Source organism: Phaenicophaeus curvirostris, chromosome 1 (assembly GCF_032191515.1).
Source record: "Phaenicophaeus curvirostris isolate KB17595 chromosome 1, BPBGC_Pcur_1.0, whole genome shotgun sequence".
NCBI classification, from domain to species: Eukaryota; Metazoa; Chordata; class Aves; order Cuculiformes; family Cuculidae; genus Phaenicophaeus; species Phaenicophaeus curvirostris.
This window is the reverse complement of record NC_091392.1, coordinates 46,724,882-46,745,508: the sequence shown is the minus strand read 5'-3', so window position 1 is coordinate 46,745,508 and position 20,627 is coordinate 46,724,882. Positions and strand designations below refer to the sequence as shown.

General features: G+C 42.0%; 1 protein-coding gene across 8 annotated transcripts in view; it reads right to left on the bottom strand.

Moving 5' to 3' along the window:
• Nucleotides 1–6,212: 6,212 nt before the first annotated feature.
• ANO4 (anoctamin 4) overlaps nt 6,213–20,627 on the bottom strand; it is a 212,602-nt gene continuing 198,187 nt past the window's right edge. For all 8 annotated transcript variants that reach the window (XM_069857110.1, XM_069857086.1, XM_069857078.1 and 5 more), the window contains 5 exons: nt 19,375–19,522; nt 16,894–17,013; nt 13,300–13,405; nt 10,348–10,543; nt 6,213–7,246 (listed from right to left, as the gene is read on the bottom strand). In XM_069857110.1, coding sequence (XP_069713211.1) covers nt 10,352–10,543; nt 13,300–13,405; nt 16,894–17,013; nt 19,375–19,522 — 566 coding nt within the window. In that variant the 3' untranslated portion in view covers nt 6,213–7,246; nt 10,348–10,351. The remainder of the gene's footprint in view (nt 7,247–10,347; nt 10,544–13,299; nt 13,406–16,893; nt 17,014–19,374; nt 19,523–20,627) is intronic.

Below are 20,627 nucleotides of genomic sequence, written 5' to 3'. Positions count from 1 at the left end.
CTTCTCCTCCTCTGTCCTCACTGCTGGAAGCTACAAGAGTGTCTTTGGTGGTGGTTGGAAGCAAGAGTCAGTACAACACCATCTCACTCTTCTGCGCTGTCTTGCCCTTACAGAGCTGGTCCTCATGAAGGAAATAAACTGTTTGGGTTTTTTATTCAATGCCAACTAGCAGAATGACAGCAGTCTTCTATTTCAACCTGGGAAGTGTATTGGGATGCTGCCCGGCTGTGTAGGGATGAGATCAGGCAGGCCAACGTGTGGCTGGAGCTGAGCTTGTCAAGGGAAGTGAAGACCAACTAGAAGGGCTTCTACAGGTACATCAGTCATAAAAGGAAGATTAAAGAGAACGTACCCTCACTGATGGATGAAAATGGTGACCTCGTATCAACAGACGATGAGAAGGCTGAGGTACTTCACAAATTTTTGCCTCAGTCTTCACTGTAACTGCTCTCCTCACCCCTCGTGGGTCATGGGACAACAAGATGATGACCAGAGGGGTAAACTCCCTCCCACTGTAGAGGAGAATCAGGTTTGTGACCAACTGAGGAACCTGAACATATATAAGTCTATGGGACCTGATGAGATGCATCCCAGACTCCTGAGGGAATTGGCAGATGTAGTTGCCAAGCCACTTTCCAAGATATTTGAAAAGTCATGGCAATCAGGAGAAGTCCCTGGTGACCGGAAGAAGGGTAACATTGTGACCGTTTTTAAAAAGGGTAGAAAAGATGACCCTGAGAACTACCAACCTGTCAGCCTCACCTCTGTGCCTGGGAAGATAGTGGAACGGATGTGATCTATCTGGACTTCTGCAAAGCCTTTGACACAGTCCCCCACGATATCCTTCTCTCTAAATTGGGGAGATATGGGTTGACTGTTCAGTGGCTAAGAAATTGGTAGGATGGTCATATTCAGAGAATAGTAGTCAATGGCTCAAAGTCCAGATGGAGATCTGTGACAAGTGGTGTCCCTTGGGTCTGTACTGGAACCAGTGCTGTTTAATATCTTCATCAATGATATAGACAGTGAGACTGAATCATAGAATCATAGAATCACTAGCTTGGAAAAGACCTCTTGGATCATGGAGTCCAACCATTCCTATCTGCCAGTAAACCATGTCCCCGAGCAACTAATCTACCCTTCTTTTAAATACCTCCAGGGATGGTGACTCAACCACCTCCCTGAGCAGCCTCTGCCAGTGCCCAATGACCCTTTCTGTGAAAAAATTTTTCCTAATGTCCAGTCCGAACCTGCCCTGGTGGAGCTTGAGGCCATTCTCCCTTGTCCTGTCCCCTGTCACTTGGGAGAAGAGGCCAGCACCCTCCTCTCCACAACCTCCTTTCAGGCAGTTATAGAGAGCAATAAGGTCTCCCCTCAGCCTCCTCTCTTCCCTCAGCCGCTCCTCCTAAGACTTGTTCTCCAGCCCCTTCACCAGCTTTGTTGCTCTTCTCTGGACTCGCTCCACAGCCTCAACATCCTTCTTGTGGTGAGGGGCCCAGAACTGAACACAGTATTCGAGGTGCGGTCTCACCAGTGCCGAGTACAGAGGGAGAATAACCTCCCTGGACCTGCTGGTCACTCCGTTTCTGATACAAGCCAAGATGCCATTGGCCTTCTTGGCCACCTGGGCACACTGCTGGCTCATGTTCAGTCGCTGTCAACCAACACCTCCAGGTCCCTCTCCTCCAGGCAGCTTTCCAGCCAGACTTCTCCTAGTCTGTAGCACTGCATAGGGTTGTTGTGCCCCAAGTGCAAGGACTCTGCATTTGGCCTTGTTAAACCTCATGCCACTGGTCTCAGCCCATTGGTCCAGCCTGTTCAGATCCCTTTGCAGAGCCTCCCTGCCCTCCAGCAGATCAACACTCCCTCCCAGCTTAATGTCATTTGCAAACTTTCAATACCTTCATCCAGATCTTTGATAAAGATATGGAACAGGACTGGACCCAGCACTGAGCCCTGGGGAACCCCACTTGTCACTGGCCTCCAGCTGGAGTAAACTCCATTTCCCACCACTCTCTGGGCCCGGCCACCCAACCAGTTTTCCACCCAGGAGAGTGTGCGCCTGTCCAGGCCAGAGGCTGACAGTTTCCGAAGCAGAATGCTGTGAGAAACTGTGTCAAAGGCTTTACTGAAGTCCAAGAAGACCACATCCACAGCCTTTCCCTCGTCCAGTAAGCGGGTCACTTTGTCATAGAACATGATCGGGTTAGTTTGGCAAGACCTGCCTTTTGTGAACCCGTGTTGACTGGGCCTGATCACCTGGCTGTCTTGCATGTGCTGTGTGATTGCACTCAAGATGACCTGTTCCATGACCTTTCCCTGGCACTGAGGTCAGACTGACAGGCTTGTAGTTTCCCAGATCCTCCCTTCGACTGTTGCTGTAAATGGGTGTAACATCTGCCAGCCTTCAATCTAGTGGAACTTCCCCAGTCAGCCAGGACTGATGACAGATGATAGGGGTTTGGCAGGCACATCTGCCAACTCCCTCAATACCCTTGGGTGGATCCCGTTGGGCCCCATAGACCTGTGAATGTCTAATTAGCCAAGCAGGTCTCTAACCACCTCCTCTTAGATCATGGGAGGTTCGTTCTGCTCCTCCAGCCCCTGGGGATGGACACATAAGGAACAACTTTCCTTACTATTAAAGACTGAAGCAAAGAAGGCATTAAGTACCTCAGTGCACCCTCAGCAAATCTGCAGATGACACCAAGCTGAGTGGTGTAGTTGTCACACCAGAAGGATGGGATGTCATCCAGAGGGACGTAGGCAAGCTGGAGAAGGGGTACTTTGAGAATCTCATGAGGTTCAACAAGGCCAGCTGCCAGGTCCTACATCCAGGTCAGGGCAATTCATGGTTTCAATACATGATGGGGGATGGTGTGATTGAGAGCTGCCCTGCAGAGAAGAACTTGGCGGTGCTGGTTGATGAGAAACTCAACATGAACCAGCAATGTGCACTCACAGCCCAGAAGGCCAACCATATCCTGGGCTGCATCAAAACAAGTGTGGCCAGCAGGTCAAGGGAGGTGATTCTGGCCCTCTCTTCCTCTGTGGAGGAATACTGGAGTATTGTGTCCAGTTCTGGAATCCTCTGCATAAGAAGGATATGGAGCTGTTGGAATGGGTCCAGAGGAGGGCCACAAAGATGACCAGAGGGCTGGAACACCTCTGCTATGAGGCTTTGAGGAGACCTTATAGTGACCTTACAGTACCTGAAAGGGTCTACAAGAAAGCTGGGGAGGGACTGTTGACAAAGGCTTGTAGAGATAGGACTAGGGGCAATGAGTATAAACTGAGGGGAGACCTCATTGCTCTCTACAACTACCTGAAAGGAGGGTGTAGAGAGGAGGGTGCTGGCCTCTTCTCCCAAGTGACAGGGGACAGGACAAGAGGGAATGGCCTCAAGCTCTGCCAGGGGAGGTTTAGGCTGGACATTAGGAAAAGATTTTTCACAGAAAGGGTCATTGGACACCGGAACAGGCTGCCCAGGGAGGTGGTTGATTCACCTTCCCTGGAGGTGTTTAAGGCACGGGTGGACGAGGTGCTAAGGGGCATGGTTTAGTGTTTGATAGGAAGGGTTGGACTCGATGATCCAGTGGGTCTCTTCCAACCTGGTTATTCTATGATTCTATGAAACTGGAGAGGGGCAGATTTAGACTAGACATTAGGAAGAATTTCTTCACCATGGGAGTGGTGAGACACTGGCACGGGTTGCCCAGGGAAGCTGTAGCTGCCCCATCCCTGGAGGTGTTCAAGTCCAGGTTGGATGGGGCCTTGGGCAGCCTGGTCTAGTGGGATGTGTCCATGCCCATGGCAGAGGGGTTGGAACTATACGATCTTTAAGGTCCCTTCCAACCCGAACCATTCTATGATTCCATTATTCATCCCAGCATGCTGGCCTAGGATCACTCTTGCACTGGGATGGGCATAGTCTGTCAGAGATGTCAATACAAGACAAGGATCCTCTTTCCTGTACTGGACAAGAAGGAAGGTTATGTCTGCAGTTGCATCTGCTGTTACCTGCACAGCTGTGAGCTGAAATCTCATGTGGCTGTCTGTGTTCATGCCATCCCTGTTGTCACTCTAAGGATTCACTTTCAAGGTTGGTCCAGATCAGGCAATAGCACATCATGTGTTTTGGTGGGCACACAGAATCTACTACATAATCCCCCTGGGTGGGGAAGGGATCACAGAGGATGTCATTTGGTGAAGGCTTCTCCAGGGCCACAGGGTATTGATTGTCCTCTGACTGAGCTGCCAAGAGAAGCTGAACAGCATGTCCACTCCAGAGCGTGCCCCTTACTTTTGAAACCCCTCCATTGTTTTCTTATCCTGTGTCCTTTCTGGTGCAGCAGGAAACAGATTCTGATCCACTGTGTTGTTTTTGTACTGCAGACTTTTTGCTATGGCTATACGTGAATGTTTAAAACTCCTCTGCAGGAGCAGAATCAAGTGGGGAAATAGAAGCCATTGCAGGAAATTTGAGCTGTGAAGCTTGTGAAGCAGTCATGCTCGAGAATTAGGAAAAAATTTTTCACAGAAAGGGTCATTGGGCACTGGCAGAGGCTGCCCAGGGAGGTGGTTGAGTCACCTTCCCTGGAGGTGTTTAAGGCACGGGTGGACGAGGTGCTAAGGGGCATGGTTTAGTGTTTGATAGGAATGGTTGGACTCGATGATCCGGTGGGTCTCTTCCAACCTGGTTATTCTGTGATTCTATGATTCTATGATTCTATGAATCAAATGAAACACGGACTGCATGTCTTAAATGCTTTCTAAAAGTTATGCTGCACTTGTGCCAGGTGCTAAGCTTCTGTAACTTGTAATGTGACACAGTACTAGTTTATCATCTACTTTGACCCTGGCTCTGTAACATGTAAAGCAATTTATTCAATGCCACTCTGACAGGGGGTGCTTGATGATCTAATGCATAAGACAAAATGACAGAATCAGAAAACATTAGGAATAGAAAGTGAATTTCAAGGAACAGAAGGGAAGGGCTGTGAGTGAGCAGGATAGATCCCATGAGTTATGTATTGTGTCTCTGTATCTAAGATCAGAGATAATTAATAGCATCCTGAATAAAGTCTGCTGGGATTCAGGACAGGGGCCTCTGTTTCGGGACTATCCAAGTCACTGTGAAACAACCAGTGCACTGAGTAAACAAGCTGGCTATGCTTCCGAAGCCCCAGAAAATAAATGCAGCTGATCAAGCCATGTATTCTTCATGTTCGAGAAACAGATACTGCATTTTGTGCTACAGTATAGTTCCTGAGTCTTAGAGTATAATATTTTGTACTTACCACATACTTTCAGCTCACAGATCTGAAAAAAGGTAAGTACAGTAATCTTCACTCTGCTGCAGAGAGATGAAATAAAGTGAACTGATGTGCCTCCATGTACCTGTGCTCAGTGGCACAAAGGAAGCTGTGGGCAGAGAAAACAGAAGCCTGTAACAAACCCTTGACCTGTGTGCCTGCTGGTGTGACTACAGCCCTCACGACAAAAGTGCTGAAGTCCTATCTGAATGCTCAGGAGGGAGACTGAGAGCTACTGTGTTAAACAGCATTAGCGTCACCTTCAATGCACCACTCTGTGCCAAGATCACTGTTTGCACTCTAACTGATAATGTCCTTAAACTGTCTTGGATGACCTGTGACTTCTACCTGTTTTGTTCTTGAAGACTGATCTTCCCAGTTATCATAGTTAAGAAAAAATGTAGCACCAAAGAGTTTTTTTCCTCAGTGCTTTGAATTCACATAGTTGTTTAAAACAGAAAAAAACAGGTAAATTACTAACTTACCTTCACTTGAGATCACTGTTTGGGCACTGAGCAGCCATTTGACTCTAATTTTGGCATGAAGTGAAAGTTTGGTCCAGGTGTTATGTATTAGTCCACAATCACAAAGTCAAAATGTGTTTTCACTGGGGAGAGTGTCCTGCTCTAAGATATTTATTGACAAACATTCTTAAGATTTGCAGGTGACCCTGGCAACTACCCTGTTTCTTGCTAACTAGCCTCCCATGATTGCTGCAGAAATAGAAGTGACTCTTTCTGCTTTACTTTTTTCCTATATGCTTCTTGTTTTAATTGGCATCGATAATTAAAGCAATTGATTTTGTATAATATTTTCGGTATGATTATAGAGTGTTCTCTGCTAGCTGGACTCTCAGCAAGGGCCTTGTTTGTGTAAAAGCAGTGAGTTAATTCTTGGTGTCTCTATCACACTCCTGCACCCTGTTCCTTCTCTCCCTGCTAAAAGCTCATCTGACAAAGAAATGCAGGATGCCCAAAGCTGATTAATTCCATGGGAATGGGAACACTCTACACTATCCAAATTACTTACAGCATATGGCAGGGTTAAGAGACAAAGCAAGTAGGAACATTAAAAAAAGGAACTAAAAAACCAACAGGAAGAATGTTTTATTATGTAATTATACAAAGGATCCACAGAGAGAAAGTAGTGAGAGATTTTGGGCTTTTTTTGTTCTGCATTTAAATTTGCTTCTACCTGGCTGCTCTGTTTGCTTTCTAAACAAATAACGTAAATAGAAAATAACTCATGAATGCCAAAGAGCAAATTTTTCATAGGCATAATTTATTTTAAAGTTTATTGCGTCACATTATACAAGCATTAATTATGGCTTTATGTTGATGATTTTTTTTTAAGTGTGAAAACTTGCCATTTTTCTCCATAGGATTTTTCTATTTACAAATAAACAGTCTCTCTATGTACTTTATATATATATTATATATATATGGTAAACAACGTAAGTCCCCTCAGAAAGATTTAAAATAAGAAAGAACTGATTTGTAAACAGGGTTTCTGTTGTAGTATTTGGTGGCTTGAAGACAGGTGATGTTATATACCTAGGCTTTTACTTTTGTCAAAGTATCCAGGTTGTGCATTTACATCTTTTATTCTAAGATCTGTAAAACCAGCATGGGACAGAATGCAAAAAACGTAGCAAACAGGCTGAAAAACAGTCCCGATATACAATTTTTTTCCTTGGTTTTAAAAACTGGTGTGTAACTGCTCATGAAGTACATGCTTGCTGTCAAGAGATCATGGAGATCAATCCTATGCTGATTGCAGGATGATTTCACAGTTAATCCTTTGATGTGTGCTGTCCTGCTTGCTATATAAAATGTCTGTGGCATGCATTGAGGTTGCATTTTTTTCTCATTCCCTTGAAGGTAGGTGCTCTTGTGGAGCTGGAATAAGTAAACAACATATAGGACGGTCACCTGGAGGTTTAAACAAAGCCCAGTATCAGATCAGAAAGAAGGGAATGACACAAATTTACTATCTAGAATCTATTGAATTTCCATTTATTATTATTAGCCTATAATTTGTATATTTTCCTAACTAACTAACTAACTAACTAATAAAAGAGGGTCCTCTTTCCTGAGTGTTCTGCTATATAGTTTTGAAGGACTCGAGGGAAATCTATTCTGCAGACCAGCAGCACATGAAACCTTGGTGTGCTGACTGGCCAACAAGCAACAGAAATGTACTTAGGATCTGCCCAGGAGGTCAGAGCCCCTTTCAGTATCTTACTCAGCATAAGCTTGGTAAGCAGCCAACTCATGTTCGCATTTAGGGCAGAATGGGTCACAACTTCTAACAATGTATTGTCATGAAAATTCATCACATTCTAGCTATGTTGACAACTAGTCTTAAAATCAATTATTATCTGTTGTATTTCTGCTGCATTTTATTTGTTTTGGCTCATTGTATTGCAGTGGTTCCTCAAGTGGAAGTCAGTTTATATTCTACTAGGTTTCAGTTCTCAGAAGTTGTTGAAATCTACGTTGATGAAGCTATATCTTACTGCAGGAGTTTGCAAAGGTTCACACTCATATGGGTGATGCTGATTTTATGTGTGACTCATGCCTCATTTTACCGCTTAGCAAACTGTTTCTAACCTCTTTTCATCTATTGGTTTAGATATTAAACAGAGGATATGCAAACTAATCCTATTCCTTATGTGAATTTGGTCTGGATATGATTTTGCACAGTGATCTTGACCAAGAGCCCCCAGTCTGTAAGCGCAGTACACAACTGTAGGTTGTGGATGGTAAATGCTAACCCATCTGGCATGTGTGTGTCAGAGGATGACATTGCCTGATCTCCACCTCCTCTTTACAGGGACAGAAATGCCCCATTTCTCCACTGCCCATGCGGGCTGTATCCACAGCTGCTGTAAGTTGAAGCAAAGATGAACATGTTCTTTCCTTGTTCGGCAGGAATACACCCCACAACCACTAGTTGTGTTCCCCACTCAGCTGGGCACTGAGTCAATAGAGAACAGATTAATCCTGAAATTCCTTCAGTGCTTATGATGCTTCATGGGACCTTCAGGCCTGGGCCAGGAGCACCTGATAAATGGGGGCTACTATGCCATTTATCCTCTCTGTGTAGGATGATGGGTCACTACTGGAGGAGGTTCCTTGTTGTGAGGAAGAAAAGTGAAGGCAGGTAGCGGCAACAGAGATGAGGGTGCATACATTCTCTTCCACCCTTCTCAAGCCATATTACCTTTCATTAAAACTTCCCCCTACCCCACCCCCCCCAAGGAAATTGCAGTTCTCTCTTGCAGCAGAAAGAAATTAATGGATCTAATTTGGCAATATGGAGCCTTGGTGCAAGTGGTCCTGTTGTGATGCTTGGGGCATCCATCCACAGGGTCTTGTATTGTGTGGTCTGTCCAGAAGGGCAAATTTTAGCTTTTCTATCAGTTGTTTTCCAGGAGAACATGTAGAAACAACTTGATGAATTTTCCTAAATTTCATATATTTCTTCAGACTAACAAGGTCATGATTCCTTAAGATTTCTGAGAAAACTATAATTTTTATAGATCTCCAGGTATCTGGAAATGGGCTAAGCAAATGGAACCGGTCCAGTGTTTTGTATCTAGATGTATCCTCACTAGGACATAGGCTTGCTCCCACCTGGCTTCTTACAATCTTGGTTTTCAAACTTCTTTCTTTATTTTGTGGGTGATTATGCCACTGCATGTTCTACAAGAACTACAGTGTTATCTTTTTGAGGCAAGAGGTGGTAAAGCTTTCACAACACTCAGCATTTTGATTCATGTTGCTCCATCCAACATTTCTGCAATCTTCAGTCCTGCAACTCAACTATTTTGGGTTAATGATCTGGGATTATTCTTATTTCTTAATACTGAAGAATTTGCAAAAAGATATAGTAAGTGGCCCACTTTGACCAAGTACAATTCTTCAGCCTGTGTAGAATTGATGTGCATGAAGGATTCCAAGCTATTTCATACTACAGTCTGTTGTTTCATTTTTCTCCTTCTCCCCTTCGTAGACAATGGAAGGATAAATAAAGAAAATGTTCTAAGCGTAGAGATTCTGGATGACTTTGTTCTTTTGCTCTACTGACCTTGTTTATCTGTTGTTTTTTTGTTTTACCTGTGCAGATAGGTCTTTAAGACACAGTCTGTCGTCTTTTATGTGTATCATACACCCTAATTCCTGATGTGGCCCAAGTATGTTCTTGCAATATAAATACACAGGTAGTTCTGGGAAAGGTACCCTAGATTGATTTGTTTCCCTCAGAATCCAGACAGCCCTATAGCTGAAAAGGCACTGTTCAAATCTTTAAAATGTTTTACTAGCTTTTCACAATATAATTTCCAAATTAATGACCCAACGGTTAGATACCTCTGTCCCCATTTAGATGCTTGTCTATCTGTTAATACTTTTGCACACCTAAATGTTTTAGTGTTGTTAGACCGGTTGATAGGAATCATGAACAAGCATCTCATCCTTGTAGTGTTGGAGTAATAGATATGGTGCACATACGTGGTCTTAACTTGTGGTAAATGCAAGCTAACACAGTTTAGTCCACTGTGGAAGAGGGCAAGGCTGCCATGCATGTGCTGCAGGTGGTGGCTGCACTCATGGACAAGGACTGCCTTGTTGCTATCATGCAGTCATTAGTTATGAAGTAGTGACTTGGTCATGAGAATGAGCCATAAGATCGCCGAGTTCTGTACAGCACTGTAAGGCAGGTAACCACTTTGAAGTTCAGGGCCTTGAATTTAAATCAGGGCTTGGGGAGCTTCCTGGAAAGAGTGCAGAGACTTAAGCATTGGTCTGACCTGCTCATGCTGCCATTAGCTCTGGAGAAGGCTAAGCCTGGCAAGACCTCTAATTTCAAAAGGTTTATGAAAATATGCACCCTATTAAACATAGTCGCACATATGCTAAGTGCACAAAACATTGACTGACTATTCCTTTTAGTGCACTCTCCACTGTAGAAAAGCCGGAAAATTTTGTTAACAAAATTCCTATCTTCTTTTAAACAGTTTCTTCCTCACCCCATCATGGCCACTCATTGTGATAAGATTTTCCATTCTTCTTCCTTTCCTTCCGCTCTTTCTGCAGACGTTCTAGTTCAGCTTCATACATCATTTCCTGAATCAGGTACTTTTCTCTCCTCATTCGATCTCTCAGATCCTTTGGGAGATCTGGGATTAAGTAGGAAATGAGGTGCTTTATGCAAAAGACAAGGTGCTGTGAAAAAAAATAAAAAAAAGGAAAAATTAAATTCTTAGAAGAAGTACTTTCCATATCTTATGAAAAACTTCTTCCATTTCATAAAAAGATACCATGATAGAACTAAATCCATTACTATGTTTGAAGAAACCAGACTGTGAACTTTTTTCCCTACAAAAACTCCAGTCAAAGTCACTGGAGTACAGGTTGCAGCAAAAGTTACGAGCAGCTGGCTTCAAATAAGGCCTCAAAACTATTGTGTGACACGTGTGTTCAAAACCCTGAGGTCATGATTTGCTGGGAGATTGTTTGGTACTAGGGGATTGCTCTGCAGGAAAAGAAGGGTTAAACGATACTCCCCTGTTGCTAGAAAACTTTTGCATCATTATCAGAAAAAACCAATTTTTCTTATACCACATCTCTCATCCAAAGAGGAATTCCCATTTAATAAATGTCACAATCAATTAAATATAAGGTAACTGATCCTTTGTCCCTGATGTTTTAGGCATGCCACAGCAAAGCTTGTGTGTGATGGGTCCTTTGAGTGTCCTTTGTTTTTTGATCAAAGATGCTGTTTGGAGATTGACTTACTCCACTTGAGAGGAGGAGCAGTGAAACAGAAAAATCCTCCAACTCAGAAAGAACACTCATTCTAGATTGGAGAAATAAATGTATTTCTTCTTCTCCAAGCAGAACCGTTACTTTGAATACCACTGAAAAGAGAATGTAACATGTTTTCCCATACATTCTTCCCTCATGAGAAATAAACCCACAATACTTTAACTGCTGTGATTTTTTCTAAACCTAAAAAAAGAGGAAAAAGTTTCTTCTGTCAATTCAGCCTGGACAAATAATTCCTTTTGCAGTGATAGGAAATACTTTCATTTGGTTTTGATGGAGGTCAAGACAGCAAAAGTAACTACATCCACAGTGCCAAGAAGGTGTCTGCATTTAGGTAGTTAATTTATGAAAAAATCAGAATCACTTAATCTCTCAGCATAATTTTTTACTGTAAATGCTGTAGCAGCTATGATTGAACCATTAGTATTTCCCTCAGAGAAAGACAGTCATGGTTCCTGTTGCAATTACCGTTTTGAATTCATAGATATAGTTAAAGAGATAGTTTGCAGTGCCAATAAACAGAGTGAATCCTGAGGAAAGCAACAGTTGTGAGCCAGCCTATAGCTTTGGTTGGAGCAAAGCGAAGTCAAATCTCTTGTGCAAGTATGGGGCAGACACAAAAAGCTATTCCATAGCAGGTCACAAATTTGGCTGGGTACTGAGACTTGAGCAGGGGTACCTTTTCTTCCTTCAGTTATCTTTGCCCTTATGCTGTGCTGCCTTTATACCAAGTGTATATCAAGAAACCAGGATCTCTTCAGTCTTAAAATTGCTTAGGCTGGCCTGCTAAGGCCATTCTTGTAGTCCTTTTCTGGAGACAGACACTCTGACTCTCAGTACTGACAGCTCATGGAACAAAGAAGAGATCAAGCCCAGCAGGCCCCTATGAAATCTTTCTTTCAATGAGTGTGGCAGAAGTGATTGAATTTCAGGTCTCCTTAGGGCCAATCTCTAATGAGTTATCCCAGCACAGATGAAGAAGAAAGCCCAACTTGCACTGCCATATTCCCTCCTTGTCTGGGAAACAGTGAAAATGACAATCGGGGAATTCACTGCAGACCTTGGGCTTCTGCTGAGCCACCAAGACATCACTATGCAAGAAACAATCTAGAAAATGTTTCCCCTTTACCTTTCCTCTAGTTCAAATGCTTCTGTGTTCTGTGATCCAAAGAGGCACTTTGAAACCTCAGTTCAGAATGAATTTATACAGTATAGTGAGTCAGAAATGAAATATGCCCTTGTACATTATGCAAATAATTCATGGTGATTACAGCTTTCATATCTGTGTTGGAGGCCCTGTTGCAATGATTTCTGAGTGGAGGATTAAGTAAAGAGTTTTTAAAAATAATTTGGATCCCATTTGGTTTCTTCACAGTGTAAAAGGCATTTCAAATTGCTTGTGCTGGAGAGATGCTGAGTCCCTGTTTTTTAGCACGAATATTCAGGCACCTGAAATCCAGGCCTTCAGAGCTGCATTTTCTTTTGTAGATGACCCCGTCCTCTTTATTTACCTTCCTGTCTCTCTTTCTCCAAATCTGCATAGGAATTCCAGTCAAGGGAAGTTGGTATATCTTGTCTGGTTTATCTTTTCTGATATACTGACAATGAGTACTAATATTCTGAACACTGGCAAAGATATCGAATCCTTTTCATCATCATCATACTTCGGATGCTAATCATTCCAGAGAGATGAAAAGAATTAAAAATAAAATACAGAAAGAACCTAGATGTGTAAATACTGTAAGTAAACTATATTTTTCAGTTGTTCAGATTTCGTCTTTTTTTGTCATGTTCCTTCACCCCTTCCTCACACATTAGGCAGCATACGGCTTCCCAGCCTAGCCAGGGTATGAATGCCAAAGCTCAGAAAGTAAATAAAACTTCATTTACTTCCCCTCTTTGCAAGTCACTGTTATAGCTTCCAAAGTTGTGCCTCTCTCTCTTTTTCTTAAGAGCTAAATACCTGTGACTGCTCAGAAATCAGATCTGAGATTACAAAGCACAATAAAAATAATGGAAACTAACAAGAAAATCTCAACAGCTGCCATCATAGATCAGCCCAATGAAAAAGCTTCAAAGGATAATTTGTTTCATTTTGTTGTCTTTGTTAAAACAGGGAAACAAACACACTTGCCGTCTGAATGGTCACTGACCTCAAATACAATAATGAAAGCCAACCGTGCTGCTAAGACGTGCCAGAACTGCAGCGTGTAACCGTAGGGCACTGGGGCGTGAGGAGGGTCTCGGTAGTCCCTGTATCTGAAAGACAAACAGAGTACAGTAGTTGCAAAGCTCCTTCCCTGTTGTCTGGGAGGAAGGCAAAACCAAAACCCAGCTGCTCCTGATCATTGCATTTCCTGCACCAAAATGATCTCTGTTCAGATTTTACAACTTACCACAACACTGCTTGCTTCTTAGGGATCCTCTAGGGTTTTGTTTCAGATCAGATGAACACTTTCAAAACAAGTGGTCACCTCCACTTGCCACGTTTTGGTTCACCCAAACAGCTTTATGGAGCTGTTGGAACTGGTCCAGAGGAGGGCTACAAAGATGATCCAAGGGCTGGAGCACCTCTGCTATGAGGACAGGGTGAGAGAGTTGGGGCTGTTCAGCCTGAAGAAGAGAAGGCTCCGAGGAGACCTTATAGTGTCCTTCCAGTACTTGAAATGGGCTACAAGAAAGCTGGAGATGGACTCTTTACAAAGGCTTGTGGTGATACAACCAGGGGCGATGGGTATAAACTGGAGAGGGGCAGATTTAGACTAGACATGAGGAAGAATTTCTTCACCATGAGAGCGGTGAGACAGTGGAACATGTTGCCCAGGAAAGCTGTGGCTGCCCCATCCCTGGAGGTGTTCGAGGCCAGGTTGGATGGGGCTTTGAGAAGCCGTATCTGGTGGGAGGTGTCTGTGCCCATGGCAGGGGGGTTGGAACTAGATGATCTGTAAAGTCCCTTCCAACTCAAACTATTCTGTGATTCTATGATTTTATGGTTCTAAGAGTGAGGTGCACTCTGGGAGTGCATTTTGCAATCCAGCTGCTAATGGAGAAGGACTAGCCCAGTGTCTGTATGAAGTGAAACTGCTGAAGCAAGTACAGAGGTTTGACCCTACACCCCCCTTGGCAGTACAGCATGTGCTCTGCAGGCACCTCCTCCAAATATGGAGCAGGGCAGGCTGCTCAGCCGTTTTTTAGGGCCACTTTCTCCCTACTACAAGTTCATTTTAAAACCATAAATGTCCCCAATTTTGTCAGCCTGACGGCCCTCCTAAAATCCATATAAAACTGTCTCATGATCTCCATCTGGCCCTTGGTCAATTAGTTGGCCATCCCTGGTGTAAAATATGACTCATTCTGACTTTAGTGGAATCAGAACTGCACTTCTTGGCATACCATCAGGGAAAGGGCTGTGTAAGAAAGGGTTCTAGTGCCTTGTCTCTCAAAATGTTTCTTTAAAGGCTTTAGGTATCAACAATATAACTAGTAATATTTATCTGGAAAGCTGGATCCAGGAAGACAACAAACCTACGTTAAGAAATCATGAATCTGTTTAGGTCATACATTCTGGAGTCCATTTCTACTAGAAGCATGTTAATTCCAAAATACTATTGAAACAACTTAATTCAAAAGTAGTGTAAAAATTATTTTCTCCTTAATCTGTTTCCTAGATGGAACAGAAAACCTATTAAAAAAATGAAAGTACCATAGTAAATAATATGCTTGAGCTTGGTCTCTAAGTTAGTTTTAAGAAAGTAAAGAAAATTCAGATGAACAAAAGAAAAAAACAGTTATTTTATCATTATGGTAATCTGTATTTCTGCTGACTGTTCACCTTCTTAGATTGCAGACAGTGCTAGACAAAATCAAATGAACTGTCAACATCTTAGTCAGCAGCAAACCCCTCTTAAACTGCAAGATCTTTACTGCAAGTTCTTAAAACTGAGATGACCCACCCTTCTGCAAGCAGCATGCTGGCTTCATAGTTCAGGATGGTTTACAAATCCTAAGCATCCTGAAGACAGAAGCCCCTGGACCAAGTTCCAAGTCAGTAGAGTGTGTTGGCTTTTCCTAATTGCTAGGAACCAAGCTCCACACATGAAGAAAGGGGAAACCTTTTAGGAAAAAAAAACAAAATAGCATGGTACCATCTGGGTTCCAGATGAGCAGAAGCTAACAGAATATGATCACTGTTTTTCTTTTTTTTCAGATAGACTACTTTCCTGGAAAAATGCCTGCACTATTGCACAGTAGAACATAATATTTCCTTACCTATCTATTATTATCCATATCTGGCTTGAAGTGCAATTTAAATGACTGATGTTTTAGCAGAATTAAGGTGGGTTAAGTAGCTGATAAGCTCAGCTAAAGAAAGTAAGATGTTAATTCTCTTTCAAGGGTAGATACGGATTACAATTCAGTGTCCCCCAAAAGAACAGATTTATCTTCTGGAGACTTATGGCACCAATTTTAATAGTGTTCTGTTTATGGGATATTGAGGGGGCAGCTTTTTTTATGACGACTTTAAGCAGCAGCAACCTCATACTTGAAGTTGGAGAAATAAATAATTAAAGAGGGGGAAGAGAATGATCAGAATTATAAAACATTATTAAATAGTGCTATGGCAAACCATGTAGAATGGAGTATTCTCGAAGTGGTTCTACAGGATAGAAAATGTCTATGGATTCAACATTGGGATGTTTTTCCTACCAAGTAAGTTACCACTTCCTTAAATGTCAGTTACTTAAAAGAAAGCATTAATGCCAGGCTTCCCCTCCCTCCTGCCAAATTCATTATGCTATACCCCTCAAAATTCTTATTAATAAAAATGCCACAATATCACAAAATATCGGTGACCTTTTCTGTATCACAGAGGATATTTTTTTCTTTAGGTACCCATGAAAAGATATTTTAATTATCCATGGTGAAAAATACCAGGACTAAGTGTATCTGCAGCTTCTGGAACTCATGCTCGTAAACCAATGTTGCAATAAAAAAAGGTGGCTGTATTTATTGTTTGGTATTTTGGGGTGGGACCCTCTTTAAGACCATTATGTAGATCCTTTATCCTTTGGAACATTAAAATCACTCAAGTGCATATCTGTCATTAGCAGACTAGTTTCAACTGTGATTTATCCAAACTGTTGGCAGAGGACAAAGCTGTAAAGATAATTAACTGTTCATTTTATTTTGATTCAAACCACAAGTCTGTGATTATTACTAATAATTACATCTCTAAGCAATGACATAAACATATTAATCATTCAGGAATTAGGACACATTGGATTTGAGGTCATATAATGGTTGCTTAGGACAGATCCTGTTTATGCCTGGCAGACTGGTGAAATACTCAGTGTGGTCACTTCTGTGCAACCTTGACTTCCTTGTGCATAAAATATGATATAATCTGATTATAGTTTCACCTCAGTGGTACCTCAGAAATCAGTCACCTATTATCGGTCTTTGGTACCATATTTCTCCATGATAATTGAGTCTGATTCAAGCCATGACACCATAGAAATCCTGCATTAGGAACACCTGCCAGATATCCACTCTTTGAATTCTCTTGTATCTAAAGGAAGAATCATGCATGTAACAGCCAAGAAATACCATAAGCATGTCCCTGAATAGCACAGTTAATTCTTTCTAGTAACGCTTTGTTATGAAAATGAGTTCCAACTCCAAATTTATTATGATGCTTTTCCCTTGCAAAGATTTAAAGCAAAGAGGTATTGTGATCAGATACTTACCTGCAATATTTTAATGGTGAACCAGAGAATTCACTTCCATTTGATGTTGGCTCTGAACGGTTTTCAAAGTCAGACACCAGAAATACTGATAAACTGGCATTAACATAGCCAACCATGCACCTAGGGGGAAAAGATCCTGTAGTCAGGACACAGCAAGGTTTTTCCATTAACTATTGTACCCAGGAGGATGTTCTCAGGGTTTCACAGAATCCATGGTGTAACTGCAATGCTTATTAATATTTGAAAATGATGTTGAGGCAATATAAAAGAAATGGTCAAGTAGGTCAGATGGACAATAAAATTGAAGCAGCGGTAGATTTCTGTAGGAGAAGAAATGGTGAAGACTGGTTATTTTTGAAAAGAAAAGTCACCTAAAATGTGACACAACAGAGGCAGGGAAAATTGTGAGTAGTGCTAGGAAGATAATCAGAATACTCCTGCTGTTACCCTCCTTGCACTAGCACAAAGGGACATTAAATCAGATGGAAAGGCAATACACTTAAAATAGCTTTTTTTCCCAAAATGTACAGTTAATAAGAGGAACTCAATTCTAAAAAATTCCCAGCACAGCTGAGCAATGGGAGGGTCAAGCAGAGCTTGGAGAACACTGAAGAGAGTAGAGAATGTACGTTGCCTGACAAAGGGCTGCATGAGTCATTAGAAGCCTCAGGATTTGATGTTAATAAAGTTGAGGAGAGACATGGCAAGTGTATTGTTCTGCTCACTCTGCACTGCCTAGGCACAAGACTCAGCTTGGTGCTGAGTATATGCACAGTAAGCTTGGGTTTTTTTTTGTTTTGGATTTTACAGTCTCTGAGAAATTGTGTTTAAATGCCATCTGACTTTGTCTTAAAATTTCCATATTGATTGGATTTGGAACTTAATTTAATTACAACATTTTTCTAGTATCACTGGGTGTCATATGGATTTAATACCATCTAATGCAGGTGGTTTTGAAAGAAAAAAAGCACGTTCTTTATTTAAGTCATTCAGCAACAGGTGTTTTTGACTCCTTAATATGAGATAATTCAATATTCCTGTGGATTTTTGAAGAGCTTCTTGCTTTTGTGATAGTACTTATCAACAATATCCAGAATGCTGACATACATAGTTTTTATCCAAGTTGGCTCCTTCAAAGGATGGTTTCATCTACAAAATCACTCATAAAAGCAGCAGAAGTGTAAAAATGCTGTGCAAGAGGTGTGTTAAAAGATGTTAAGAGCTTCCCCTGTGAGCCAAGCTACTTCCCCTGTGCAGGACCAGTTTCAAAGTCATGGAGTCATATCTGAGTCATCACTAAAATAAAATTTATAAAGGTGTTTTTTCATGCATAGTGGTCCTGAGAAAATCGGTAGCAAGGTAAGTTGCTGACAATGCCTCAACGTCCTATGAATCTTCATAATGGCAGAAGCAGAGGCACATGCTCAGGAATGTCTGGCACCAGACCAAACACTTTAACCATGAATAAACTTTAACTCTTCATGAAAAGAAATGTAACATTTCCCTTGGCACGAACTAAAATGCCAAGGTAACAGCAAGTTAGCAGCACTGTTAATCAGGAGCTGCCAGACCAGCTGCCCTTCTGCACCACTGTGATTAATCAGTACTGACAAGCAAAAGATGGCAAAAAAGCAGCAACAGAAGAACTCACTCTCTGTAGCAGGGAAGAAAAATCAGCCTGCTGTATGTCTAATAGCAGAATGTAAGCTCTCTGTCACTGTCTACTGTTTAGCTTGGGTTTCTTTGAACAGCAGCTCATGGAGATGCTAGGAGATAATTGTCAAACTGTGTCTATTTGCGTTCAGTTGGATTCAATGACTTTCCCGGAGTCCAACAGCCTGGATTTTAAAAGTCACCATGTAGCAGCTATACTCACATTTGCTGGTAGTGTGCACATACTAATATAATCTCGATGTTTAGCAACACTGAAAGAAAATCCACTTAGTCAGCAGGGATTCAGTTCACAAATGTTTCCTGAAAGATTTCATCTAAAGACTCTGGTTTTTAAAACCAAATTACTTTGCTCTGGAAGTATATCTTGATTTATTAGTTGGGAATTGCTTCCTCTTGTTAGACAGGACTTTTTTTTTTCACAGTACATGCTGAATACTACATCAGGAAAAAAAAGCCTAGTGAATAAGTTTAAAATGCTCATTAAATCTGTAACTGATAAGTATCAGCATTGCTTTAGAATGAAAAGAGGGTTATATCTATGTACACCAGCTGGGAAGTACAGCTTGTATAACACACTGTTACACACACCAAATCTCTGTGTTTTACTTGAATTAACATCATAAATAATAGTCACTCAGCAATCCATTCTGCGTATATGCAAAACATCAATATCTATGGCTGATATCTGTTACCGAAGCACAAGCAATGAATTTGTGTTAGTGGAATCAGAACATACACACACAGTACTGCGGTATCTATTCAAGCAGTGATATTCATGCCCATCTGTTTTCTCAAAGAAAAGCTTACTTTTGTCCAGCTTCTCCTTGGCCAGCACAAGGTCCATATTTGTAAGCATAAACAAGGCGAGGGATGAAATCTGATGTCACAGCTATAACAAATGCATTTGTGATAACAGAAAGGATTCCAATGCCTTCAAGGATCCCATACCAGATTCCTGTTCAACAAGGAGAGTATGTTAGCTCCACAAAAAACAAGAACCAAAGTGCTTAAGATACTGCATCTTCTGAAGTAGTTGTCTGCACTATCCAAGGTCTTTTTATGTAGTTTCTATCCAAGAGTCACTGGGTAAAAATAATTTTTCTTATTGAACAGCAACATTTCCATGGATTGGATTTCTGTTTCTGGGTGGGAATTTTGTTTCTCCTGCAAACAATCTCAAGGAAGCCTCAAAAATGTTCATGAAGGCCTTGGCTCCACCAAGACACACAACCATTGTGGGCAGTTTTTAGAAACACCATAAGCCTCCCTAGCTTATGATGAAGGCTATCTAGCCTTTAAGGAGAGTCTACTAGGGCAGCCATGAATATATACCATCTATGACTCGTCTGTCACAGGGGCCTTGAGTGTAACTATAGAATCATAGAATCACCAGGTTGGAAAAGACCCATCGGATCATCGAGTCCAACCATTCCTATCAAATACTAAACCATGCCCCTGAGCGCCTCGTCCACCCATCCCTTAAACACCTCCAGGGAAGGTGATTCGGAGCTTGAGGCCATCCGCTCTTGTCCTGTCCCCTGTCACTTGGGAGAAGAGGCCAGCTCCCTCCTCTCCACAACCTCCTTTCAGGTAGTTGTAGAGAGCAATGAGGTCTCCCCTCAGCCTCCTCTTCTCCAGGCTAAACAACTCCAGCTCTCTCAGCCATTCCTCATAAGGCCTGTACATGCACAGCATGTACCTGTTGGCCTCAGAATCTTCATGGCATGCTAATGCTATGCAATGGCACACAGACCCTAGGCATCACCTTGGCTTTTTGGTCCATCCTCAGCCATCTGACCACCTTGTGTTATAGGCACACAACAACTCTGGTCATGAGGACCATCACTGAGAACCACACCAAAGGAAGTTTAGATATACCCATTGATTTTAATGAAGCATCAAGCTGTCCCTGAAAACTTTGCTGAATGAGGAGCAAATGCAACTTATTTTGAGAAATCAGACCTCAATGGGCCTGAAGAAAAAATCTATTTTTACATTATATCACTTTTTTTTCCCCCCCCCGGAATTATGCCTGCAGTGTATGCTGTGTACTGACTGAT